We start from the raw sequence: 27,332 nt of genomic DNA, 5'->3' as shown, positions 1-27,332 counted from the left end.
AAAACTCTTATTTTTTGCCACTTTTCTCAAACAACCTGTGTGTACCTGGCAGTTGGCGCTCTCAATTTTCAGTAATTAGTGAGGATGGAAGTTCTTTAATTAAGTTGTGCCTGGAAATGTTCAGTGTGTGTGTGTGTACACACACGTGAGGCTGCTGCTCTGAAGGTTTAACCAGGATTAAAGGTTAAGAAGGTCTTAGAAGGTGCTGTGGAGGTCAGAGATGGCATTTTGAATCTGTGTGAGAGTAAAACTTCCTCGTGAACCAAACCTGTTTCCAAAGTAGTGTCTGGATCTGTGCTCATCAAAGCATGGTGCCACCTTCAGTCTGAACTCTTGTGTCCAGGTCTGCTTGTGGGATAGGTTTCCATGAATGCAAACGAAAGGCTGTTGTTGATATTTTGGAGTCCTTGAGCATTATAGGGAGCTTACAGAAACATGCACAGTCTTTGAGGACCTTCCAGGGCCCCGTCCTGTTGCCAAACCCGAGGGAATTGGTTCCCCAGGTGAACTGGTGGGACATCACGTTGGCAGCAGCTCCACTGATAGTGGATTTACTTTATTACCAGGGCTTGATGTTATGTGGGATGTGGCAGGCAGCTGACAAAGCATACCAGAAAGCTGAAAAACCTGCAGTATAAAATCCTGAGCCAGGTGGCAGGCAGGGTGTCAAACTCACTGACTGAACCATAAAAAGACTCAAGTAAGTGCCTGTTTCCAAACAGCAGTGCCGTGTAAATGACAGCACGCGGGGGAGACAGTCGCTGGGAGGATAAAGGGCTCTGTGGCAAAAAGTGTCAGAAGGAGAGAAATAGAGATGTGTTAAAAACATGTAGAGGAAGGAGCTTCCTGCTCCTGGGAGTGAGCTGTAAAGGGTTAACGCTCGTAGGGATGTTGGAGGCTGCTCAGTAAAGATGGGGAAGGCCAGATCAGGCTTGGAGAGGCCTTTTGAATGCTTTAGGTTCTGTGCTGTTTTGGTTTTGTTTTTGTTGGGTTTTTTTCTCCTTTGCTGACAAAGGAGTGAGGGATTTTTCAAAGGTATTGGGTAACAAGGCTCCAGACTACACTTTTTCATGCACCAGAGGGTTGTGTTACACAGTTACCTGAAGATAAGCCAGCACTTACATACCCTCAGTGTCTATCTTTCTTTACAAATATTGTCATGGTCTTTGGTCTTAAAGTAGATTTTAAAGTTGTAAAAGTTAACTGAGTTGTTTTTGTTGTTGTTGTTCTGATTTTTTATATTAAACAAAACTTACTTTTATTCTGTTTCTTAAGAAATGGTTTATTGAAAAAGTGCTGTAGTATTTTCCAGTCCGCTGTCCTGAGACATATAAAATCCAAGGGAGATCCATGAAATTTAAAACCCGACTACAGTCAGAAATCAGGAAAAAGAGCCTCCATATCTCTCTTAATGTTTCATAGGTGCTTCAGAGCATGTTGAAAACACACTGAAAAAAGATTTAGGATTTCAAATCTGCTTTGTCAAAGGCATTTTATCAGTTGGTATCCTTAAGGATACTAGTTACAGGGCCATTAAGTGTACTGGAGCCTATTGAAGAAACCTGTTCCTTCTGTTGGAAAGCATCCTGTAGATTTTAAAGGTCAGAGAAAAAGGGCCCTGTCAGATCATCTTTTCAAGTCATGTAGTGGTAAAGATGATATAAAAGGAACATCTATTTCAATGATGCTCACTTTACAGAGAGGCAGTACTGCAGTTGTGTGTATAAAAGTACTGTGCATCGCTTATATAAGTGATTATTTCCGGGCTGCTTCTTATAACGTACATACGCCTAATGATGCAGAACACTACCAGACTTTCAAATGAAGCTAGCTTTTATATCAATTGTTTTCTTTTTCTTATTAATATGATTGTTGGGAACAAGTCCTTCTGATATTTTAATTTTTTTTTTCAGACCAGGCAAAAACCAGTTTGCATGTTACATCACTAGATGATGCAGAATGTCTTCGATCTAAAGAGCTCCTTTCGACCCCGAACAGTCACACTTCTAATTCAAAGTCTGCTCGCCACATCCCTCGAAGACATACAGTAGGTGGTCCTCGCAGTTCCAAAGAAATACTGGGAATGCAAACCTCAGAAATGGACAGGAAGAGAGAGGCTTTTCTTGAGCATCTGAAACAGAAATATCCCCACCATGCTACAGCAATAATGGGACACCAGGAGAGACTGAGAGATCAGGTATGAAAGTCAAATTCATATCTTGCTTTTTGTTAAACAGTCCTTATAACTCCTACAAAATTGAGTGTTACCTCATTACGAAAGGTGAGAATGTAACAGAACATTAAATAGATTTTTTTTTCGTATTCAGTTACTCCCCTGAAATGAAAAGAAACAATAATAAAATGAAACTATTCAATATTACCTTGGAATTGTTTGTTGAAACTGGCATTTTTGAAAAGCTTTTCATTTTTTTTTAGAATATACACGGAGAAAAAGATGAAGGTGAGACTCTTGATCTTAGTATATGGGTCTCCATTTACTTTTCACAGCTGAAGGGAAAATATGGAACAGCTGTTAACTTTTGTTACACTTTCGGTATTAGCACAACTGCCGGGGAGAAAAGAAAATATCTGTAAAGTGTGTCTGTGTGCTTTAGCTGGCTCTGTTACCCTTTCATTTGCTTTCTTTTCTATTTTTGAGTCTTTTAATACAAACAGAGTGGATTTATCCACAGGTATCTGCCTCCTCCAAGCTGTTTTGACATCCGCGTTGGTCTGTCAGCAGCGTACCTTAAGGTGGTTTGCTTCTTGCTTGACTCTGATTGCTTTTCAGCAACAAAAAGTAGATGTAGGGTCAGAGGAGATGTGAACTGCTGATGTATTTCTCAGAGCAGGTGTAGACCGTCGTCACGCTGACCTTCTGAATTCAAGCAATGCTGTGCAAGGACGTGCAATTCTGGGCTCCATTTTTGGGTGCAATGTTAGAGTTCAGTCTATTCAGCTTTACAGACAATCTGCCTTCTATTCCATAATTCCTTTTCTTTAACTCAGTCAGAATTTAGAGTTCAGGCTCAAAATTTTATGCTGGTTATTCTCAGTTTAACAAATGATTGACAGGAAACCTTTTATAATTTTTTTCTTAGTGTTTTATAGGTATTTCAGCACTAACAGCAAATTAATTGTAATTAAGGAACGGCAACAAGTTGGAAAAATATTGTACTCTGTTCTGGGAGTTGTAAGTGAATTCTCAGCCTCTTTTGAAGCCTTCCAAACCTTTGGAGATCGTTATAGGCTTGGAAAGATTGTCACTTACTAACCTCCTCCTGCAATTTCACTTTGACATGGTCTCTAGACATCCCAGGCTCTATCAGTGCCTCAGAACACAACTGCTAGAATCCATATGTATCCAGCTAAAATTGCTGCAAGACTTCAGCTCTAATGAGGATGATCTATTCCTTATTTTTAAACAGCTTCCCTCCTTTCCTTTGAAAGTCTTGATTTTTTTTTTTCTCCTCACTTATCTCTTCCATGAACTTTAGTGACTGTGTGGAATGTGCTGGATGGTAGATAAAGATAGCATACAAATTAAATAAAGGAGGTGGGAGGGGGGTGAAATCCAGAGATTAGATCTTTTGGAGTCATGTAAATATTTAGTTCCAGTGTTGCAGACACTGCAAACCCAGTTTGAACAGCCTACAGCATTACACCCTACACATTTTGTAATTTGAGCCTTTTCTGAAGGCAATAAATTACAGAAGGAATGCAGTAACTGTTCCTGCTATTTGTTTAAAATGTGTCATCCTTGCTAATTTATTGAGGGTAAAATTCATGCGAATGTCTTCTATTTTTTTATGATTAGACATATGTATTGTATGTAATGAGTGTGAATTTTAAAACAAAATAACTTTAAAATTGCTATTAGAGCATCTTTCTTGGAAATGAGGAATACTGAAGACTCCATCCATTCAGCCTAACTTAAAAAAATAGATAAATTGAAGAGAAGCCACATTAAAAACATGTAGAAATAAGTTATACCAGTTGATTGTAAGAAATTTGCTTAGTTGAAATGTATCATCAGTCTGGGTCATCAGATGCAGTAACAGATTATTATGGTCATTGCATTACAGTTCAGAGGAGTTTTTTCTTACCGGTTGTGTCTAAGTTGTGTCTACGAGTATACACACACGTATCTGTGCATTTTGTGTGTTTGTATGTATGTATATATATATCTATCTATCTCTGTGTATAGATACACATAGGTATCTGTATATATACACACACATAGCTATATGTCTGTGTGTGTATATGTGTATGTATAACGCCCACTTATTTAGCTGCTTCATGAATAAGACTATAATATAATTTTGCATCAGAGGGTGTGTATGTGTGTAGCATACATACGTCCTTCCCCACCACCTTGTACATGTGTGTGTGTAGCAGTGGCATAGAGGACAAACTACATACACGTGTAGTAGATGTGTGCATGTAACACATATATGTATATCTCATACAAAATCTATAAGACGTATGGGAAGACATGAACTAAAATGCCACTATCTATTTTCCAGGTTCCTTTCCTCCCTTCTTACTTCTCCAGCATCTGGAAAGTGGCAACATTATCCATGATGGGATTTTCCCCACTGTGGGGGATCTATTAAGGATAGTAGCCAATGCAACACCACTTTTTAATCTCTATGTCAATGGTGTTTCTGGAACATAAAACATCCCAATATTTACAGTCAGGAGATAGTCTCTTGGATATAATATAATTTTTCTTCCAGGGTGCTCTAAACCCTGTGAGGTCCATAACCAGCAAAAATGAGCCAGAAAACCAGGATTGGTAGTTGTTGCTTTTTTTTTTTTTTGTGGACTTTCTTCTCTTGTCTGTTTTAACCATCGCTATCTGAGTACAGCAAACTGACCCCCAGCTTGCTGAAAATAAACATCGGGAAAAACATGTCTGATGTTGTCAAATTGTACTGTATAACCTCCACCAGCAAGATCAGCTCTGAATGTTTTTGGTATCTTCCACTACGTATTAATGGTTTCATCCAGGCTTCATTTATTCAGATAAATTCCTCCCTGACGTGCCTCCTGAGGACCTGGTTCTGCTCTTGGTGATCTGTCACAAATCAGAAGTACAATTGTGGCCAGTTAAAATGCCAGCAGGGGTTACTGATGGTTAACTAACGTGGTGACCTGAAACCTCCCAGCTGTGCACACAGATCATCCCTCTTCCATCCCACAGGTTTGTCGCCCTGTTAGTGATACCTTGTTCTGGAAAGGAAGGCTCACAGAGACAGTGGCCGTCTTTGTTTGCACAAGGGCCTTGGGATACAGCCGCAAGGCAAATAACCTGCAGCTGAGCCACTCTGTGTCATAGTCTGGGGTGTGAGTTTGCAGCAGCCGGGGGGTGCAGGTGTGCTGTGCCTTGTGCAACCCAAAATGCCTGCAGGGGAACACAGCACCCTGCGGCCGCAGCTCCATGACGCGCAGCTCAGCAGCTTGCCCTCATGCTACAGGTTTCCCCCCTTGCAGACAACCCCTAGCTGGGCACCAGAGCTCCCTCCGCCTGGAAGCCTGGAAAGTCGAGGAACAAAACCTTTTTTTAAAGGTAAAGCAAGATCCCTTTTTTATAGGTAAAGCAAGATCCTGCAGGACCTTTGGACACCTTGCCTCTGCCAAGGCTGTCTTGTCTGAGTTAATGAAAGGAGGTTGCTAACGTAATCCCCAGGAAAGTGAGAAAGAAAAAAAGAGAAAGGAAGGAGGAAAACAATCTTGGTCTTCTGAAGCTTGAGATGGTGTGAATCATCAGCTGCTGAGCTGATGGCAGGACGCAGTCACTGTTTAGGTGGGGTTGACTCCGGTCAGCAGCGAAGGAAAGAACAGGAACAAGTATAAAAACTGGGTCAGTGGCTGCAAGGGTGAAAAAGAGTTTGCAATTAAGAGGTTAAAAATGCTCACCTGGCTGTGGGAGGGGGGTACTCCCTGCCTTGAACCTGTTTTACAAGTCACCTCACTAAGAAAAAACCAAAAACAGTCTGAGGGGCAGAGAGCAGAAATGAGTGTGTAGAAGTTTTTCAGAGCACAAGCTTTTGAGCCTGCCTTTAGAAAATGAGCTGGGAGATGTTTGCTGTGGCTTTCCTTTGTTGTTGTTTGACTCAAAAATAAACTGGGAGATGTGGAAGAGTCAGGAGCAGCTCTAGCATTTCAGACAATGCTCTGTGAAGAATGAATTTATTGGCAAGCGAAATTAGATTTCCATCAATTTAAAACAAACAAACAGAAAAAAAACCCACTACCACCAAACTTTCTGGTGCCTGTAATAGGCTCAGTGCCCAGAAAATGGTGGTTGAGGTTTTTTTTGTTATGTTCAGTTAGGTCTGAACATGACAGGTAACTCTGGCATCTGGGCAGGTGTGGTTAAGGTCACCATGGAGATCCATGATGTCATGCTTGATAGAGCATGTCAAGACAGCTAATCTAACATGTAGATGTTCAAAAAGTCCCATAGGCCAGAACTAAGCTTTATGCAAATAACAAAGTTACACTGTGAAAGGGCGAAAGAAAATACAGCTGAGATAATGGCGTGCGTTTTACCTGGCAGCTTGAAAGGATTATTACAGGCTTCATCATAAATTGAAACTTTTGGAGCTAAAGGAAGAGGATTTCAGACCGTCTGTGGCCTCACCTGTGGAATCTCACATTTCGGTAAATAAGCCTCTTTCTCTCTCTCTGCCCCTGCTGAAAAACAATGCTTTTGAAATCATGGAGTTTGCTTCACCATGTCGTTCTTCCTGGCAGCAGGGCTGAGTCAATAAAGCAAGTTTTCTGGCATGGCCCTTTTCTCTTTCGAAAATGAGTTTTTTATTGAATGAACTGAGAATTCTGAATTATTTGAAAGGCTTTGTAATGTATTATGCTGATTATATGAATCATGCTGCAAAAATGTCCTAGGTAGTGTTTTGGAGGAGAAACTAAGAATTGAGACAGTGCATTTATTTGTAGATTACTGCCAGATGTCTCTCCTTTAACTCTTAAAATAGAACCCTAAAATCACAACAGCATTTATCCCAGCATTTGATATCTGCAAAATATCCAGGCTTTTTTTAATGGATCGTAGTATCAGCTGGTTAAACAGACTTTGAGATATGCTTTGATATCATAGCGTAACACTGGGGCATTTCTTAATAGATTTTTTTCTTGAGTAAAAATGCGTTAGTAAAGGGTAAACATGTTTGGAGGTGAAAGTCCAGCAGCAGAAATACTGTTGGGACTTTTGGGTTTTAGGTACAAACAAAAGGGGATATTTACAGTCCCTTTGGAGGGAGAGTAAAAACCCTGGGTTCTTAGCTGCGACCACTTTTGTGCTGGCGTCAATCACGCCAGATCAAGTAAAATCGATCCGTAAGGGGTAGCCCCCCCGCTGGCACTGCTGTGGTGTGGTAACGGGAAGCAGGTTTAGGGCACAAAGTTTAGTTGGTTCAAATCGCTCAGTTTGAGCGGGGTTAGATTTAGGTGGGGAAGGGTGGGGACTTAGAGTAGTTAATGTCTGAGCCTAAAAATGTGGAAGGAGAAAAATCGTAGGTTCTGCCTAGAGACACCTGAGAAGTGTGAAGTTGAGAGAAACCTCAGTTCAGTGTAAATCTTTGGTAGGATTTAAGGAATGAGGAGGCTGCAGAATATGGTAAGCACATTATCTAATTCCAGGTGAAAAAACTGTATAAAGGATTTCTGACATTCTGCATTTCTTGATCAGGCAAGGCTAAGGAAACTTTTTTGGCAACATGTATTGATGGTTAAAGTGAATGGATTTGAAAGGAGTACAAAGTGAAGAAGTCGCTATCAATTTTATTTTTTTTTTTTGGTCCTAGCACTTTTGCTTTTACATTCCTAGTTTTACCTTGAAACTAAGCCAGTAATGGGAATATTGTAGAGTTATTTCAATTTAACTTTTCTCCCAAAGTCTGAGTGTTCCTTATTTAGTATTAGAACATGTACAAATGACAATGTGTCAACTGAACTAGCATATTTTGCATTAATTACAGTGTTGTTTGTTGGTGTCTTGGATTTGGGCAGGGAGAAATTGCTTTACTGTTAATATTGTGTGAATAGTTTTCTGCTTCGTACCAGTTAAAAACCCAAGTTAAAAAATTACGTTTGATTTTAAAATGTACACAGTGTCTGTGAAGAATGTGATTTTAACCTGGATATATGTTGCTGCAGATTTTTCTGGTTGAGAAAGTCTATTTTGTTGCATTACTACTTGGTTCACATACTGCTGTATATAATGTGTCATCAAAAAATGCCTATTTTTATCTGGGAGGTCAGTGTCGTACAGGTAGAACTTGCTGTTGTGTCAGCATGGACTGTAGGTATTTGAGTAGGGGAAAAAAAAGTTCCAGAAGCTGTTTCAGGAGATTTTTGCAAGCTCCTGCCTCCCCTCCACCGATGGGTCCCACCTCCCTCCTTGAACGAGGCGGCGATTCCCCCTCCTCCCTGGATGGTCTTTGTAAGCCCAGCAGAGCAGGTTGCATGTTCAGGGCAGGGGGACCCTCCGCAGCATCCACACGTGTCCCCTGTCTCGTGTACCGTCTGGTTCAACAATTTATTGCTTTCCAGTGCTGCTGCTATACATTAAGGGCAACTGCTCTTACTTTTGCGGTGTTAAAAGCACTGAACACATGAAACGCGATTACAAGCGTAAATCTCTGCTAGAATCCAAGCCCTTAGCTTTTGTTTATGGAAGGACATGAGATGACATGTCCATTTGTTTTGAGTTGAAACATGCTCTTTAGCCCCCAGATAATGCTGTGATTGCGAGATATTTATAAATAGCTAGATAGATAAATGAACAAAGAACTAGTTCATTAGCCAAGTAAAGTGGATTTACTTAGTATTCACTAAAAGAGAAAATGTTAAGGAGGAAGAATATTTCTAGCAAAATGTCTCAGTGGAAAGTCTTTCAATTTTGCTCAGTAGTTTAATAAAGTAAGGAAACCTATGAAGGTACATATTAAACTACTAGCCCTAAGGTATCTCTGGGAGTAAGTGGAGTTTAACTAGAGTGATAATACTTTACTAAACATAAGTTTATTAATTTATATCTATCACTTACAATTAATTAATAAAAGCTGTTCTTTTGAAAAACCAAACAAAAGAAAGCTGCAAAAAGGCTAATAAAGCAATTCCTTCTCTTTTTCCTTCCCTCCCCCCCATGCAAACCACACACCAGCGCAGTTGCTTTGCCCCAACAGGCTTAGTAACTTTTCTTCTGTGGCAACGCCTCTGTATTTTAAATAGTGTGTATTGTTTGTAACTCCAAAGTCCCAGGTAGTTGTTATATGCTTACCTTTGTTCATGTGAGCTTTGTATATGTATTTTTCTAACCTAATTTTATGACAAACAAAAGTATTTTTAGAATCTTTTGTATTCAGCTGACTGAGTAAATGCCTGCAGTAATCTTGTTTTGGTACCTATGATTAGATCCAGTAAAGAATCTGGGACTCAGGTCTCTGTTAAAGCAGAGTTCAGGCAGCTGCATTCAAGAGAGTTGCCCATGGAAACCTCTCCCAGTTATTGTAGACACCTGAGATTCCTTAGGTTTCAGAAATTTAAGCTTTTCTAGCCAAAAATATCCTGAGGCGTTTATAGATTTCTTTTTGCACATACTCCGTTTACTCCTGGTGTTTCCTGGACTACCAAAAACTGCACAGAAGCAGTCAACATGGCTTGTTTGGTGGGTGGGTTCAGTGCAGGACTAACTCCTTCAGTGGTGACACAGAGGGAAGCCAATGTCCTGCACAGTGGCCTGGCATTGACCACCCCTGGGGCAGAGGCACCTCCTGCCTCCTCTGAACCTGGGCCTGGTGCCCTCCTTTCTCTAGAGACGCTTGGAGGAGTCTGGGGTAGGCAAACCCTACATTTTCTCTTTTAAAGTTGAGCCACTGGGCAGTGCCATGTTGCAAGGTTTGGTCTTGTGGTGAGCCCCTTGGGCCAGCTGCTGAATGAGCCTACTCACAGGACTGCAGAATTGAGCTCTCCCAGGCCATGAGGACCTTGTGCTGCTTTCTTCTTGGTGGCAAAGTTTCAGGAGTCAGTGATGGGGGGAGAGCCCTGGCCCTGTGTTGCTGTAGCCCAGTTATTGAGGTCCTCTGCCCAGAGGTGGAGGGAGACGTGGCTGTAGAACATCCTTCAGACCAAGGCAACCAGGAAGCCGAATCTTGTCCTTCTTTATACATCCTGCAGAAGTAGATTGGTGCATGAGGAGTGCTTTGCCACTGCTTCTTCTTCCAACTCTACTTTTAAACCTCAGGTTGCTGTGCTTCGTGCTGAGCTCAGCTGTGAAAAGCATGGGAGGCATCCTCAGAGCACCATTCTAGATGGGGCTTGTCAGCAACTCCAAAGTTAATTTCAAGCCCTTATTCACTTACAAGAGTACAAGAAGTGAAAATGAAGCCCTGGTCTACAGACATCTTTGGCTGTGCTGGTTTTGAGCAGGCGTTCTCTCTCTGTAGTTCTGGAGGTGTGTTACAGAAGGTATGAGGATTGCTGGTTTGGCAGATGAGGAACATCACACGTGGGCAAAGGTCTTAGGTGAGGGCAGCAGATCATGCTGGTGGTAAAGCTGAGGCTACAGAGCAGCTTTCCCTGGTCATTGATCAAGGGTTCCTTTCTGTGGCCTGTGATAAGGTGCAATATTTATGAATATTTGCTGTGTCTCAAGATCATTTCCCTGCAAATGGTTGTGAATGTCCCTTGGTTGTTCTTTTCAGCTGCATAGTCCTGTTATCTTCCCACTGGGAACGTTTTTGTGCTATTTGCACATTGTCACCTGGGAGAGGAGCACGTATTTCTGTCAGTCGTTAGCAAATTAAATGCACCTCTGGACCACTGTTGCTTCATTACATCATTTTTCAGTTGATTTTCTAACAAAGGCAGATTGCACCAAAGTCACCTGATTAACTGGCATGGCTTAATCATCATCCCTGGGATTTCAGTCTCTTTTGTGGGCTCAAATAAGAGAACAAGTGTAGATAAGACAAGCAAGTTTCTTAGGAACATATATTCCAGTTTCTGTGATTCCTTCAAATGAGTTGAGTATACCAGGATAAACAGTGCTATTGTTAAAATTGCAGCCACCACCTGTGACTCTGACGGCAGCCACTGCGATGTGTGTTTTAGTGTTCACCCGGGCTTGGTACTTGCACCAGTTCAGTAAATTCAGAATGTGGTGTTACTAAGTTTTGCATCTTGACACATCAAACCAATGCAGCAACTTTTGGTTGGGTGAGGTTATGTTCTTTTTTGGTTTTGTGGGTTTTTTTGGTCATTAATTAGTACCTTCTGTGTGATCTCTTGTGTTGTGGATTGTAGTGATTCCATTCATTCATTAGGACAGGGATGTCAAACTCCCTTTCACTGGAGGCCACATCAGCCTCGCGGTTGCCTTCAAAGGGCCGAATGTCATTTTAGAACTATATAAATGTAACTACTCCTACATTTATACATTTGAAGGCAACCGCGAGGCTGATGTGAACCCAGGTGAAAACGAGTCTGACTCCCCTGCACTAGGAGATTGCTGCCTTAGTAAAGACTGAGTGTTATCCTTTGTTTTAGCAAAGGTTTTCACTGGCTGATTAATATACTGCCATAGGTGCACTTCACATTAAAAATATTAACCTAAGATCCAAATTAGTTGTTAAGGAAACTAATAGGAAGCTTTTTCTCTTAGGTTATGTCTGAAATACAGGAAGACCTATGATATATTTTTCATTATGGTTTCTGCCATGGCTTCTTAAGGAGGGTCTAATAACCTCTCAGGAGGTGAATAATTGGCCACGTGCATCACGTATGTTCTGATCTTTAGATTATTTTGACGCACAACTTGAGATTTATCTTCCAAAATTATGTTCTTGTTAGTTGTAAGACTGGATCTTCTTGATGATGGCATGAATGTCCAGTTCTGTTTTGGATTGCTAAATGCTTGACTGTGTTAATGCCTCATCACTGTAAATTCCAGAGCTCAACTAAGTTTTAAGAATATTTCAGCCTTTAAGGAGTTTGCGTTTCTTACAAATACATTTAATAGACTGTCTCTGTGCTCTTGCATTGATTTAATTCAAAATAGAAAAATTAATGGTAATTCCATTTCAATCAAAGTTCAGTATTTCTTCAGTCAGGAGGGAGATGTCTGTCTTCCAAGGAAGGAGGAAGGCAGCAAGAGGAAGAAATAAACAGTGTCAAACCTAAGAGTTAAAACATCTTTTGTATTTGAAAGAAGTTGAGTCTGATTTTAAATTTTATATGATATATTCACTTCCAGATACACTGCCAAATGAATAAGCAGAGGCTTTTCCAGTTTGCACTTTTTTTGTGGCTATGTGGGTGTCTAAAGTCTGGAAACAGACTTGCTATCAACGTCTGTGTATGAGCTTTGGGTTTTCTTCCATTGTGCTTTGAAAGTGTAATTTTAGTTGCATTTATGTGCACCATATGCCACACATTAGACTGTTGTAATTAATTACTCAGAGAAAGAACAAATATTTGACTTTGAGTAGAACAAGTAAGAAGAAATGTCACTTATCTCCCATTGACTGAATAAATAAATAATTGAATGACATTGGTTGGTTGATTTAAATAGCAGTAAATATTGTTTGAAAGGAAGAAAAAATATTTTGAGTAATGTAAAAAAATAATTTAAGAATATGTAATGAACATGTAATACAAACACTTCAATTAAAAATGTGTACCTGAAAAGCTAGGACATTTATAAAATTTCCAACACCTACAACCCCGGGATATGGGAGAACCTCAGTATTCCTCTGTTCTTAGACTGGAATTCCCATGTTATCTCAGGTACCATGATTTGGTGTTGACTGCTGGCAGTTGTTTTTGTTGGTGTTTGGTTTTTTTTTCCCCTCTCTGCTGAGGATCACTATTGTTTCAAATTGTTTTTCAGCTGCGGTTCCAAGCTGCCATCGTTTTGGCTAATGCTCAGCGCAGCGCAGGGGCCACAGGCAGGATGGTGCCTCCTGCAGCCCCTGGCACACTCCTCTGTGGGTGAGCGGGGATGAGGGGGTCTTGGCATTTCACAGCCTGGGGACACTCTCTGTTTTATCACAGGCAATTAATGGATGTCTGTCGCTAGAGAACTTAAATGAAAACGTGATAGAAACAGCATCAAAAGCTTTCTGGAATTCAGTGTAGAACTTCTCCTTTCTGAGCATCGCAAAAGGGTGGGGTGGGATGGAGCAAGAAGGCACAGATCACAAAATGTTTTTCTTGGCCTGCATGGTGCTGTTATCGATGTCAGTAAAAACGTTCCTGCTGACCGGAGTACAGTTGGCGTAAACCCCTGGCAGGTTGTCTGACCCAAGTGCTCTTCCTCTGGTATCAGATGCAAGCATTTAATTCCTGGCTCATGTGTACTTCCCTTATAGTTTATTTTTACCAAGTGTTTCCAGCACCGGACGCTGTGGCAGGTCCTGGAGGCAGAAGCAGCTGCTGCTGCTTCCCGGCAGGCTGGGCGCTCCCGGCTCCCTCGCCCCGGCAGCTGACGGGCGCTGCTGTGGTGACGGGGCTCTGGGCACAGCCTTCCAGCGCTCGACAACCGCGTTAATCCCATACGCAGCCTGGGACGCTACTGCAAGCAGGAATCAGGTTTCCTCCTGAGGACAGTGAATAGCTTTCTGTAATGCAGGATGATTGCAGAGGTCGTATGTGATACTTGGTTGTTGCTGTAGCTTAATTCCGCAAGAGATTTCACCATAGCATTAACTATTTGTATTACTCTGATTGCACTTCTTGCATAACTTTTTATTGTGCATGTTTTGCCCTCTTGTTTTCATTGTTAAACCGTGACCTCCTGGTCTTGGGTATTAATCCTGTCACAAAAGGGTAGTTCTAGCCCATGTGCAAATGTGTATTTATTCTATCCCCACCCGTATACAAGCATGCAACCATGAGAAACCAGTATTTTTATATATGAGTCATTCATACACCCGGATGTGTAACAAAATTTCACATCAGATGAGGCTTTGCTGCATATGCACACCTAGAGAAAATCTGCCCCAGGAGAAAGAGGGACTTGTGTTGCCTTTGGTTGTGTTGCTCCATGCTGGCGGCAGTCTGCTACGGAGGGGATGGATTTTGAGGAGGAGGTAGCCACTCGTGCTCCTGTGGCACAACCGAGAAGAAAAAGGAACCTTTCAGCTCTTTGCTGCTCATCTCGTGCCTCTTCCGCCAGCCAGGTACAGGTCTGATGAAGAGCCGGGGCTTTCCTCTCTGGGGCTTGTGGAGAGTTAATGGAAACTTTTGGATAGATAATTTTTTTTTCAGAAGACTGCTCTCTGTAAGAAGGAATGTCCTCAGGTGTTCATTATTATTATCCTATTGTTTACACATATTTCTAGTTTGACTTTGAAAGGTGCAAAAAACTTCAGGTTACTAAAGTAGTTATCAAATGTTTTTTGAAAGGGAGACTGACAGTCTGCAGAAGAAAGACTTCCCTTGAACCATCTTAAAATGCAGTTTGTTTTCACCTCATGGTTTCAAAATTTGTCATATGCTGTCCAAAAACCAACATGTTTTCTTACCTAATTATAAAGAGTGTTTATATGGAAGGATTAATCTATCTATTGGAAGTCTTCCGGAACTCTGGAGTAACTGCTATTATGTGGGCCTCTTCTGAATTGCAGGGGTTAGAAAACAGTAGAATGCTACTCCAAAGATACTTGGACAGTGAAGATGAGCGAGCTACTTTTTCCCGTGTCTTTTGTTGCTTCTGCTGTAATATTTTGAGGTTGAGAAATTGTTTTTCCTCGTACTGTGACAGCAAGTTTTGTTTTGTTCTAAAGAAGCTCAGAACTCACAAGTTCAGTCTTGTTTCTACATGACTTAAACCTGTCTCAGAGATGTTATTTTGTCAAGAATAGTTCTACGTACAATACGTTAGACAGATTTCTTTGTGATCGTGTTGTATAGGCAAAGACAACTTGGAATTTAGGGCAACATTTAATACTTATAAAAGGAGAACTGAGGGGAAAAAAAAAAGTTCACAGGCACTCAAACAGGTACTTAAGAGATGCTTCTCATGTTGGGTTGGGATTTTTTAATGTACTTCTGTGGCTTTCTCACAATACTTATTAGCAATATATTACTAGAAAGAGAAGGGATAGGGCTTTTTGTGATATATCACAGCGTGTGATTTTAGTTGTAGAAACTGGGGCAAATAATTCTGAATTGATATCAAAAAGATTTTCTGTTAAAGACGATTACTCTCTGTGGGGACTCTTTTTTCCTAAGGAGACATATAACCTTTTAAATAAAATTTACTTGCTGTGTAGCATTTTAAGCGCATCGGAGTAAAACTAACATGGAGTAAAACCTACAGATGTATTGAGTCGCCTGGCAAAACAAGAGCAGCTTAGATAACCATTCAGTAGCTTATTGTGGTAAGATAAACGTGGAATTCTAGGTATTTTTTACAATAAAAGAACTTATGTGTTCTTTTGATCTGTTCTTTCTGCTGCTGCTTGTCAGACTTCCCTGGATACTGCCAAGATGTCTGTACTTTTGTTGTTCTCTTTCTCCTTTTTTTTTGTATTCGATTTTGAGAGCAGAATAGCTTTTCTAACTTCCTCTGAAAAAAGTAATCAGACGAAAGTTATCAAGCCTTTCAAGTGAGGTTTGTCTAGCCACTGTTCCTTTGTTTTTGGCTTATCTTCCCTGTGGTTTGAAAGCTTTCTTGGATGTCTGGGTTCTGTGATCCTTCAGAGGTCTTTTAAAATACAGTCGTCATTTCAAAATGTTCATTCTGCCTTCAGATGGTTTCAGTGGAGATGAGGTCAGTGAGCTAGTTTTACTTAATGTGTGGTAAGGACCTGTGTTTGGAAAAATAAGCTTGCATATTATTTGACTGCTCATTTAGCTAAAAGAGCCAAACTGTTTTTGTATTGATCTCTCTGTCAACCTACAAAATCACTTGCATTTGTTCACCCAAATTTAGCAAAGTAACTGAGTCTGGTGGCGGCCTGTTGCAATAGGCAGATTTAAGTCATTTCATCTGAAATGTAAGAGTGAGGGAATGTTGAATAAGAGTTATGTTGTGAAGAAAAGCCTTGATAAGCTGTGGAAAACATTTTGCCTTTTAAATCAGAGGCTGATAGTTTAGGAGCCTTTTCTGATTGCACGTACAGCAGCAGCGGCCTTGAGTCAGTTCTAGGTGTGTTGCGCATTGCGCTTAAGAGCAGAACCATTAAAGTCTTTCTGAAAATTAATGACCAGCACAGACTGATGGGCACCAGGATATGGTGATATTGTGCTCAGCAAAAACACGTGACTTGTCTTTTACATGACCAGACTGCCTTGGTTCACAAATAAAGGGAGAATTTCCAGTTTTCTTGTTAATAACGGAGTCACATAAGCAGTCATTACCATAGCTCTACTATTTGATAGTCTGAAATTTCAGGCACCAAGAAGCATTGCAAAGAATGAATCTGCACAGCCCACATGATATCTCTTATCTCTCCTTTGTTCTCATCAAGAGGAGGATCAACCAGTTGTTTCTTTTCTAAGCCCCTGCTTAGATGTGTTGCTCATATGTCCCCCACGGAAGTGAAGTTGGTTGTCAGCAATGTGATAAAGGCACCCTTTTTCCCCATTGCCTTTCCTAAAAGCTCCATGTAAGTATGTGAAAAGGCAGATGGTGTGTAATAACCAAGCTCTTCCTAGTGGAAGGTCTTGATATACAAAACATCAGACTGACATCGCCATCGCACGTGGATGTTTGGGTTAGCTGTTGTTCACTGTAGCTGATTTCAAGAGCATCTGATTAATTTTTTAATAACACAAGTACTGGTTTTCAGCAGTATTTTTTCACTGATAATATGATTGCAGTTTGGTTCTGAGAGACCAAAGGGCACTGATCAAAAGAAAAGTGACACTGAGATATGGAGACATCGTGGGAGTTGTACCTTTCTTCAGTCTAATCCAAGAACACACAATTGAAACAAGTTAATAATTCATCATATTGGAAAATTTCTTAAATACTGTATCATGAACTCTGTTTGACTTGAAGGAGAGCAGCTACTATGCCTTCACTTAAAAGAGAGGGAGATATTCCTTCTTATCAGTAGAGCTATTTCTTTCCTGCCAGATTGTGCTGGTCAGAAAGGATAAGGGATAAGATCACAGGCCATGTAAGAGGGCTTTTCCCCACTTTTTCGTAATTAGCAGTCTGAGAGTCAACAGGACAAAACCGGTATTTGTTTCTCTGACACACTGCTGGGCTACTGCGTATGAAAGCAGTGCAGTCTTTATCTAAGCAGTTGTATCCAATTTGAATTAATCCAAGCATTAAGAACAAGTTCATTGTTTAAAGATTTGCAGATACTGTTTCACAGGCCAAGAAACTTCACAGAGTTTTGTTCAGCTATGGTATTAGATAAACAAAATGAAAGCAGTCGTTTTGCTTTTTCTTTCTTTTGCAGGGTATTTGTTTGTCTTCCCTCCTGCATTACACATTGCTACAAACCATTTGTAAAGTACAGTGACCTTTACAGAAAGTCTAGTAGTAACAAGTGCTTAGGGATCACTGTCTTGGTAGCTGGAGAGAGAAGATTATTGTAGCATCCAGGAAATTATCTAGAGGTTGAAATATCAAAAAGTTACAGATTCATCCCAGCCTCAACCCCTTGTAGAGGAGCCAGAAGTGTATTAGCCACCAGCATGGCTGGACCATTGGAACAGGTCATTTGGCATAGTTTTAGTCCTGGGAAATAGCTGGTCAGTGATACAGGCATAGTTTCTACTCCTCCTCCTGGAAAGCTGAAATCAAGAATGTGATTTGCCTGCAGACACAGGCTGGGGAAGGCCATCATCTGAATGTCTCCCAAAGGAGGTTTTAAGGAGAATTATTAGAGTGCCTTTTGACTAACAGAGGGAGAAGTAGGTGACACTTAACATTTTAAGAAATCGGTGGATTGCTTCAAAGATTTGGTAATGAAATGCTCTCGTCCTGGTTTGCCAGCTTGAGTTTAACAAAACTTTGAGTTTGGTTGTTCAACCTCGGTTTATATTTTTTATAAAATTGTAGTGAAATGAGTTCATGTGGGAGTAGGTTAATATAGCTAGGAGTTAATTTTTTCCATATAGAGGAATGTTAAGTGTGGTCACCCCTTGAAACAGTTGTTGGGAATAGGTTAAAAGGCAGATTTTATAGAAATTTAGCTTTTTACTGGGATCTAGAATTTGATGAAGAAATATACTGCTTAGACTGCCAAACAATTGTATTGCAATCTTTTGCCATAGGAGTTTGATATATTGTCCTGTCAGGCATGCATTATCTTGTTACAAAATCAGAGTGTATTGCAACCTGAGAGAGCGTATTTTGATATGAGATTATCTTTTCCTTCCTAAACACTTTATCATTAAAATATACAAAAAAGGTTGACAAGTAATTCTTTAAAGATGTGAAGAAAGACAAGTGTTAGAATGGTGATTTTACAAAGAAAATTACAAATAAAACAGTCGAGGAAAGATATTGGTCAGATGTGTAAACAAATCCTTTGGGCTGAGAGGTAAAGCCAGAAGTAGCGATCCGTCAGACTCAGGCAGTGTCTTAGGAAACGTACGTGCATGTTTGGCACAGAGAAGCGTATGCCCCACACTCGGTCCCTGTGTGGCCGAGTCTGCTGCTGGTGGTGTAGGAGCACACAGCGGCCTGCAGCATCGCTTTCTGGTGGTCAGGAGTAGAGCCAATTAATGATTATGAGAGTGGTGTAAATACATGATGTATCTAAGATAAACGTTCAGTAAACTGCGGTGCTACGTGGATCAAACTTCTCAAGCATGAGAGCCTAAACGAATATACTGAGTTGGTATTAAGAGAACTAGCAGTGGTGTTACAAACCTATGAGGCCAAATAATTTTGTAAGCTTTTGCATTATCTTTGGAAAATTTTATTGGAGAAAGAATTAACTCCCTTCAAGCAAGCATGTGATCATAAGTCCAAGCAAAGCCCAAGCTGGAAAGGACTTCTGGACACCATCTGAAAGCAGGGACTTAGATCAGGTTATCCACGGCCCTGTCAAGCGGAGTCTTGAATATTCCCAGTGAAGGAGATTCCACCACTTCTCTGTGCAATTAATTGCAGTTTTTTGTTGTTGTCATGGTGAAACATTTTCTTTTCCTCATAGCCAAACAGAATTTCCAAAAATATGGTAAGCTGTAGCCTGGAAAACAGTAAGTCTGGAAGGGATTCAATGATCTTTTGAACTGCAAGTTCACAAGAATTCATAGTGTGACACTATCGTAAAATGAGTCATTTTCCAGGAGGGCAGTGATGAGGACTCAGGAATAGCCTTACCTCTGTGCACACTCTGTGGCAAGAACTCATGCTATAGTTTTTGGGGTCAATATTGTTGAAAGGATGTAGAACCTTGGGAGTGTTGCAGAAAAAAAGTCACCCAGAATGGTCTGAGATCTGGTGAAACTATTTCTCTCTGAGAACCATGAATTTTTAATCTTTCGACCCTATCAAAACAGAGAACCTCCTTGATTAAGAAATATAGGTCTCTTGGAGCAGGAGAAAACCCACTGGTTTTATATTGGCTTTTTAGAGCAGCAGTGAAAATCACAACACAAACTAAAGATTATAGCTGGAGAGTTGGGCAGATTTGAATGAGGAGTAATGCACAGCATTTTTCACAGTAGAAATGATTCATTATTCTGACAAATTATTAAGCGAAGCAAGAGGTTCTTCATCTCTCTAAATCTTCGAACTATGACAGGTTGCTTTTCTAGCTGATATGCTTTAGTCAAACAGAAGTTACTGATGAATAGGGCTATCTGGCAGAGATTTATTGGTTCCTCCATGGCCTCAGTTATGCAACTGAGGCTTCTGGTTATTCATGCAATTTTAATGTTTCAAGGATTCTTCATAAGGAACTGAGTTTGACCCAGCTGCTTTAGAATATAGCACCATAACATGAATGAGCTGTTTCAGAAATTTTGAAAAATTGTTTTAGTTTTTAGAAGTTTGGGTTACTTGAAAATTTAAGCTACAGATAGGAGTTGTGAGTGAAATATTACAAGAAAAAGAATTAGGGTGAATAGGGTTAGAGTAAATAGAATTTACCATTTATAGTTAAAATAGTAATACATATTTTCTGATTATCCCAGTCAGGCTATCAACATATAGCTGTCATAAACAAGCACTTTTAAGGCCTGAGTGATCTCTGTCTCAAAAACTTTGCAGACGTAAGATGCCTTTCATTTAGAGGAATTTTCTACTTTGACTGGAAGTCCTCAGCTATTCCTTGCAAACATTCTTGATTACATCAGTGAAAGTTTTGGCAATGTTAGAGATCTCAGGATCGGTCCAACCTGAAGTTGTTACTTTGTCAGGTACCACCTAAGTCCCCCATTCCTTTGTGTACTGTTGCGTGCAAGTAATGGATCTGGTTGCAGTGATGTTTTTCTGAACATGAACAAAACTACAATACACCTTAAAGCAATCAAGAAACAACCCAAAATCAAATTATTTGGGGGCATGGTGGGATAAGGAAGAGGCAAAAAACCCCTTCACTGGAGCAGTGTTCAACAATGCATAGAAGTGTACCTGTAAATGGGACATTGCACCATGTTGATAGTTATTTGCTAGCACAGCAGAATGAGAAAAGAGAGTCTGTGCAGGAGGAAGGTGACAGAAATCAGAATGAGTTTTCTGAGGGAGAATGAGAAAAAGTGACGTAACCTGAGACTGTGGAACTTCTGTTAGGACTAAGGCCAGAAACAAAAAAGGAGCAGATGCTACGTTTGCTGAAGTAGTAAGGGAAATCTGAGCAGAAATTAATTCTTGATATGCTTTTATAATCATAGCAGTATGTTAAAAACAACAACAAAACAACAAACACAAAACCAAAAAACAACAACAAAGCAAGGGAAGCAATGTATTGCATATGTAGTGCTTTAGACTCAAGGCAAAACATGAGTCTTGCTGAAAGGCATACACAGTTTTAGAAGGGGTTAAGAGGACTCCTGTTGTCCTGCAGAGCTGACTGCAGCCAAAGAGCTGCACCCAGTGAACCCAGTGACTGAGGCGAGCGCTGCACAAAGCTGCTGGAGCTCAGGAGCCTGATGCTTGTAGCTGGGAAGGATGCCCTCAGTGATGTACAGGAGGTCTGTATGTCTGTGTGTGGGGTAATTAGGTTGTGTATAGCCCAGCTGGATGTAGGTGTGGTGATCTTCACTCTATGGATAGTTTGGGTTTTGGTCTAATGGTTCCAGAGACGGTCTGAACCATATCTGCTTTAAAATACATTTACATTTGAAAATTACTTGTTAACCAGCATGAGACAGAAGGACTGAGGTTGTAAAGCTCCTTGGAAAGCATGCTGGGGTGCGAAATTGTTTGGGTTCTTTCCTCCATCCCCTTGATTCTGTTGCTGTTACAGGCCCAGCACAATCTCACTAACCATCTTCTCCACAAGTATCCACCCTGTACTTTCTTCCACCACTTGGTGAAGCCTCAATTTCATCATCTATGGAGGTTTCTGTCCATTTTCTCATTGTTGGAAGGGATCAACATTGAGTGTGATGCACCCTTTCTTTCCTGGGCCTTTGCTTGGCTGACACTTGAATGCGTGCTACCAAGTTTTTCTCCAAAATGCAAGCACATTGTATATTTGTACTAGCACCAGCTCATTTCTACATAGAAATGGCACTTTCAAGCTATTTGCTTCATAAAATTTCAAAGGATCGCTGCCTCCCCTCACCATGGTGAGGCTGCAGAGCCCGGGGCAGGAGGGACGGCTGTGAGAGCAGGGCTGAGCCCGGCGAAGCGGCAGGGGCTGCCCAGGGACCCGGCCTGTCCGCTGAGTGTGGCTGGGCAGTGGTGACCTTCGTGTCCCGTGGCTGTCCCACGCTGGTGGCCAGAGTAGTGGTATCACCATGTGACCTTTCCCAGGGGAAAGCTTTCTCTCATGGCATGTTTGTGGAAGTCTCCTGTATTCAGGCTTGGAGAAAAGGGGAATTTTGCCCTCTGTTTATTCTAAGGGAGTAAATGTATGGTTGCTGCCAGTGAAGCATTTTGCGCAGCATAATCCTGTTTGCATAGTAAGATGCTAAGATGAGGACATCAGATTTCATAGCACTTCTAAAGTTCATGTAATTCTTTTAAATACTGAAAATGTTACTTCAAGGAATATTTGTGTGCTGTTGTGTCACAAAAGTAAAACAATAGCATGTATTGCTTGAGACTTTGAAAATATTTTCCTCTTTCTAATAAGATTGAAATAACTTTCCAGCCACTTGCCTGGAAAGTTGGCAAGAGGCTGAAGAACATTTATAGATTTTTACTGTTTATGTTAATTTATGTGATCTTGTTTGTACCTGGATGGAGAGACATTACTTATTCAGCTATGCAGAAGAAAGTCTCAACTGTGGGAAACAAATCTTAGAATGTGTTTATTTTTCATTGTTTTCTTCACTGAAAGTTGAGGAAGCTCATAATCCTGAATTAAAATGAACATCAATATGTCACTCTAATATATTAAAAAAAAAAAAAAGCCAATACATGTTTCACCACACCTACAGCTGGTGGAGAATTTTACAAAGATCTGTATTGTAATATGTGATGTTTGTTTATAATGAAGGCAGCCATCACTTTAGAAAAGTAAAAGCAAGTATTAAAATCCATTTTCTGCCTTGGTTTGCAGTCCATGCATATCCATAATTTAGGGCTTTAAGGCATATGAATCACAGAGAATTTGACAGTGTCACACAATTACTTTAATAATATTTTTATGTTCCTTAAAAGTGGGGACCAGCTCTGTATTTTGTCTTAAAAATGTAGGAACAGTAACATCTATTACAGATTTTATTTTAAGCTTTGCGAAGTGAGCTGGTACTTGTTCAGGTGATGGGCCATGGCATGGAGGCTTTCTCTGCAAAATAAAAGGAAAAATAGAACAAAATCTCATCTAGATAGAACTGAGGCAAGGATGGGTATTCAGGGCTGTGAGCACAACAAGGATGCATTTGGTTCAGAAGAAGGGCATCCACCTGTCAGCTTCAAACACTTTTTGTCCCCAGGAAAGACAATTTTTGTCTTAGCTCTTCATCCAAGATCAATAGGTAACTCTTGAAAGTGCGTACAGCAGTGGTTGTGCAGTGGGGGTTCAGGGCACTGTCCAAGCAGCCAACACACCCATGTGAGTGAAGCATCCCACGTGGGATTTTGGCTCATTCCTCTGACAGTGCAGATAAGCTGTAAGCCGTGACTAGACAGCAGGAATTTTTCTGGTGGAAGGAAGTTGCCAGGTGGTTTAAAGCCAGTTTGTCCAACTCTACCCAATTTCCTCTATGTGGTGCCACAGGATGAGCTGGAGGGGTCATGGCCAGTGCTGTCGCTGTCCAGTGGTCGGTCCCTGGGTGGTGGCAGCTTCCCGGGGACAGCAGTTGCTCAGAAAGCTCGTGGCCTGTCACGATTGTACCAGGGCTCCCAGGTCAAGAGTTTATTATAGGAACCCAGAGGTAGTTACATCCCCACTCAGCTCCCTGAGTTCAGCCAGGTCTGTGGTTCGTGTAGCTTTGGTCATGATAACTTTAAGAATATCTGAAAAGCTCAGATACAGTTCACTGAGGTGGAGTAGGTACATTTAACAGGCATTCAAATAAAATGGGATGAGAACAGTATAAAAGCCATGGAACTAACAAATCTGAAAATATGCTAGAGGATCTCTACTGAAAGCAGAAGAAAAAGGACAGGGTGATTATGATTTATTTATTAAAAAACAGCAAACAAAACATATGGGAGACATTTCAGATTGTGTCTTCCTAATGTGAAGCACCGAAGGGTATTTTTTCTGATTTTTGTTTTGAACATGGGGGTGGAGATAGATTAATGGGTTTTGTTTTAGCCTCCACTCCTTACATGTCTTGCACTTGAGAACAGTGTTTTTCTCCTCCTTTATACCAGATGTTGCACTCTGGAGAATAATTTCTTAGTATTTTCCAAGTTCAGTGAACTGCCTTGTATTTTAATGATACTGGTTAGGAAATGTACCCGTTCATAACCAAAGATGTACCTAAAACTGTTTATAGACTGCGGTATGGGACCCATCACAACTGAAGTGGCTTAGAAAGATGAAACTTGATCCTTTTGGACAGCTGTGTGCTTGCACTGAGGGGGAGCAATCAAAAGAAGGATGAGACTGACTTTTTACATGATGAGAAGTTTGGGAGTTTGTGGTTTTTTAAATAATTTTTCAAGATTTACAGGATCTGAATGATCCCCTGGTAGCAGGGCAGCAGCACACAGCAAGTTCAGGTGGTTGATGATTTGATTAAGCTGGGTATGTTAAAGGTAATTTAGATAATATTTATGAGCTTTATTTTTTTCTTTTACAGGAAAGACTTAGTGAAATATGAATAATTTCCTGATGGATTTTATTTGTATTGTCTTTGTGGACAGGGTGTAGCACTAGGCATTTCTCTGAAATTCTCAGTTCCAATTCCAAGTATTATTTCCAGCAAACTAATTGTGAGTGATCATTTACTATTACTCACTCCATTACACTTTTTGCATTGTTTTGCAACATGTTTCTCTGCTTGCTTCTTTCACTCTCTTTTATGTACCCGTTAAGCCCTGAACAAGCTGCTTGAATAAGTTTGTCCCTTAAGATTTTCTGCCTTTAAGTCCCTCTTGCAGACTGGCACATTCCTCTGTGAAATCTGTGCGTACCATGGCACCTTAGTGCTCTAACCCGGGGCAGCTGCGTGGCTAGTTAGCACAGGCGATCTCCCTCATTAATAGAGGCTGCCCTTAGGGAGTGGAATCTACAATTCAGCACTCACCCTGAAGGAGTTACCTAAAATGGATCAGATGACCTGGGTCTTAAAAATGCCCTCTGATTTTTAAAGGAACCCAGAGTGACAAGTTTAACTGTGGGAATCTACAATGTCCCGGATTTGGGAAGATCAGTGTTTGAATAATTTTGTCTTCTAAAAAATTTTAATTAGTGGGGTTAGTGCATTGCCATCCTTGTTTTTCTTCAAGTTTGAGCTCCATGGGGAAGGAACCATCTATCTTATTGTTTGCCCAGTGCTTAATGCTTAGTTGATACTGTTATGATCTTAGTTAATTAGTAATAACAATTTTTAGAAGTTGAGGTCAAGGCTGACAAAACCACAGGTGTTACAGGTCAACACTTGGCCTGCAAAACTCAGTTCAAAATTCATAATTCTTACCGTTTCATGAAATATATTGAAATACCTGTGGATCTTTTAGATAAATTACAGTTTATAAACAACTGCATCAAGCAGGTTACAAATAGAAAGCATAACACAGTGTGAAGTGGTACATTTCCTTTATATAGTGACACCATTGTGGTAGTAGTTCAAAAAACAGTAGCAAGAAGAAACAAAATATGGTTGGGTAGTTCAAATATGAGGATATATAAAATGTCACACAGGGCATAGAATCAAGTAGTAGCTGGGAAGGATGCCAGAAAGACTTATGGTTTCAGTTCAGAAGGGCTTTTAGTTTCATGTCTTTTTTTTTTAATTAAAGTACATTTTTTTTTCCTGTGGCCTTTCCTTCAAGGGCTTCTCATGTAGTTGTTTATTAGTAAACAGCTGCTTGCAATGAAAGACGATTACTTTATAGCCGTGGTGGTTTCTGCTAGATGTGTTTGTTGACTGGGAACTTGTTGTACTTCTGTTTGTTCTAATATAATCCAGATAAGAATATGTAAGTATTCTTAAACTGAGCACATAACTCACTGAAAAACTACATAGAGACCAGAAAATAACCATGAATATACATAGAACTTCTGACCTTCAGAAATTCTTAAAGTAAAATGACTTACTAAAGTGTACTAAATATACATGCTCATATGAATATTTTTATACATATGTAATTACTGTCTCCGTATTATCTGCCTATATTTTTTATGTCTGTATATATATGTATAAAAGAAAGGATTTTTCCAAACATATTTATTAAGGTGTCCCTATGAGGCTTGTGCTTGAGAACTCTGTGAAATAAGATACCTGCTTGGTATTTAGGTACGACAGTATCAGAATTGCTGCTGTTGTCGGTTGCTGTCTTGCTTGTTCAAACTGTTTAAAATATGCAATTTATTGGAGACTGACATCTGTAAGATTCAAAGAATTAAGAAATCCATGTATAAAAGTATAGTTCAAATATATAAGATAAAAATTCATTAAATTGTAGTTACAGAGTAACTAGTCTTCTGTCAAATATTTGAGGCTAGGTAATTGCAGTTGAGTACCTGATATAAACTGGTCTTTCACTTGGAATGCTTTTGTTCAGTGTAGAGTCCAAAGGAGATTAAAATCTGGGAGCTTAATATTTTGTATAGACTTGAAGCTTATTAAACAGATGAAAGACGCCAAGCTACAACATTACTCATGTTGGTCATTTAAGTGTATTCTCACAGCTTTGAATAATCAGGAAAATATTGTCTCTAGGATGTGGGAAATATAATTTAACACAAACAGATCACTGTAGCTTCACTTGATTTCCTTTACTGAGGTACAGAGGATAGTGGATATAGTAGCCTGAAAGACAGAGCTTCTATGAACGTTACAACTGGACTTTCATATCCTGGTCTGTAGATGATCCTCTGACATGCTGTCATTTGAACTGTTCCTTGAGGGTGCTTTGACCATATAATTCCATGAGTTGGACAAGCAGTTTTTCCTTTTTTCCAGTAGCTGGTCTGCAATATAAATTAAAGCCTGTTTGCTTTTTTCCAAGTATGAAAGTCAGAGGAATGGGAGGCAAGAAGGTATTGTTGAAAATTTTCCAGCTCCATCCATCCTTGAGTCACACTGGGTTAAACTCTCACCTACTTAGTGACATGCAACTTATATCATCTTACATAGGAGCTTTGACTTGTTCTGCTAAATTGAGCTTGAGCTTGTGAAACTTAAATGTCAGAAGGCTAGAGCAGTTCAGAGCAGCAGAAAAGCATGAGCTGAAGTTGGCCATACTATTAAATTTGTGCTTTCTTATATACTGTTGTCTTTAAAGAAACACTATTGACTAGGAATTTGCACTTTGTCTTGAAAAAATTGTGCAAGTGATAAATGAAATCATTAGACAGAAGACTTAGAGAAAAGTTCTCTTTTTATTTCAGCATATTATCCTCCTGCTGACATTTATTTTACATTTGGTCAATACTTAATCACTTTTTTGTTGTTGTTTTAATTTTTTTTTCAGAATAAAACATAACTGCAAATCCACAGCAGTAATAGGTAACCCAGTAGTCGTAAACGACTTTTCCTTTGTTGGCATCTTTTGAAAGAGAGGAGGTGTCTTGGTACCAATTCAGAAAGGGGAC

The 27,332-nt window shown here is 40.1% G+C and overlaps 1 protein-coding gene across 39 annotated transcripts in view; it reads left to right on the top strand.

Moving 5' to 3' along the window:
• Positions 1-27,332, top strand: part of KIAA1217 (KIAA1217 ortholog) — a 361,882-nt gene that overhangs the window by 184,811 nt on the left and 149,739 nt on the right. For 31 of the 39 annotated variants that reach the window (XM_065050729.1, XM_065050726.1, XM_065050746.1 and 28 more), the window contains one exon: positions 1,914-2,197. In XM_065050729.1, coding sequence (XP_064906801.1) covers positions 2,084-2,197 — 114 coding nt within the window. In that variant the 5' untranslated portion in view covers positions 1,914-2,083. Of the gene's footprint in view, positions 1-1,913; positions 2,198-5,655; positions 6,670-6,752; positions 7,646-11,512; positions 14,211-27,332 lie in introns of those variants that run through there. The other 8 variants (XM_065050751.1, XM_065050752.1, XM_065050734.1 and 5 more) reach the window with 7 other exon arrangements.

Source organism: Columba livia, chromosome 2 (genome assembly GCF_036013475.1).
Source record: "Columba livia isolate bColLiv1 breed racing homer chromosome 2, bColLiv1.pat.W.v2, whole genome shotgun sequence".
Classification (NCBI taxonomy): Eukaryota; Metazoa; Chordata; class Aves; order Columbiformes; family Columbidae; genus Columba; species Columba livia.
Note: the sequence above shows the minus strand (reverse complement) of the source record. Positions and strands in the feature narration are given on the sequence as shown.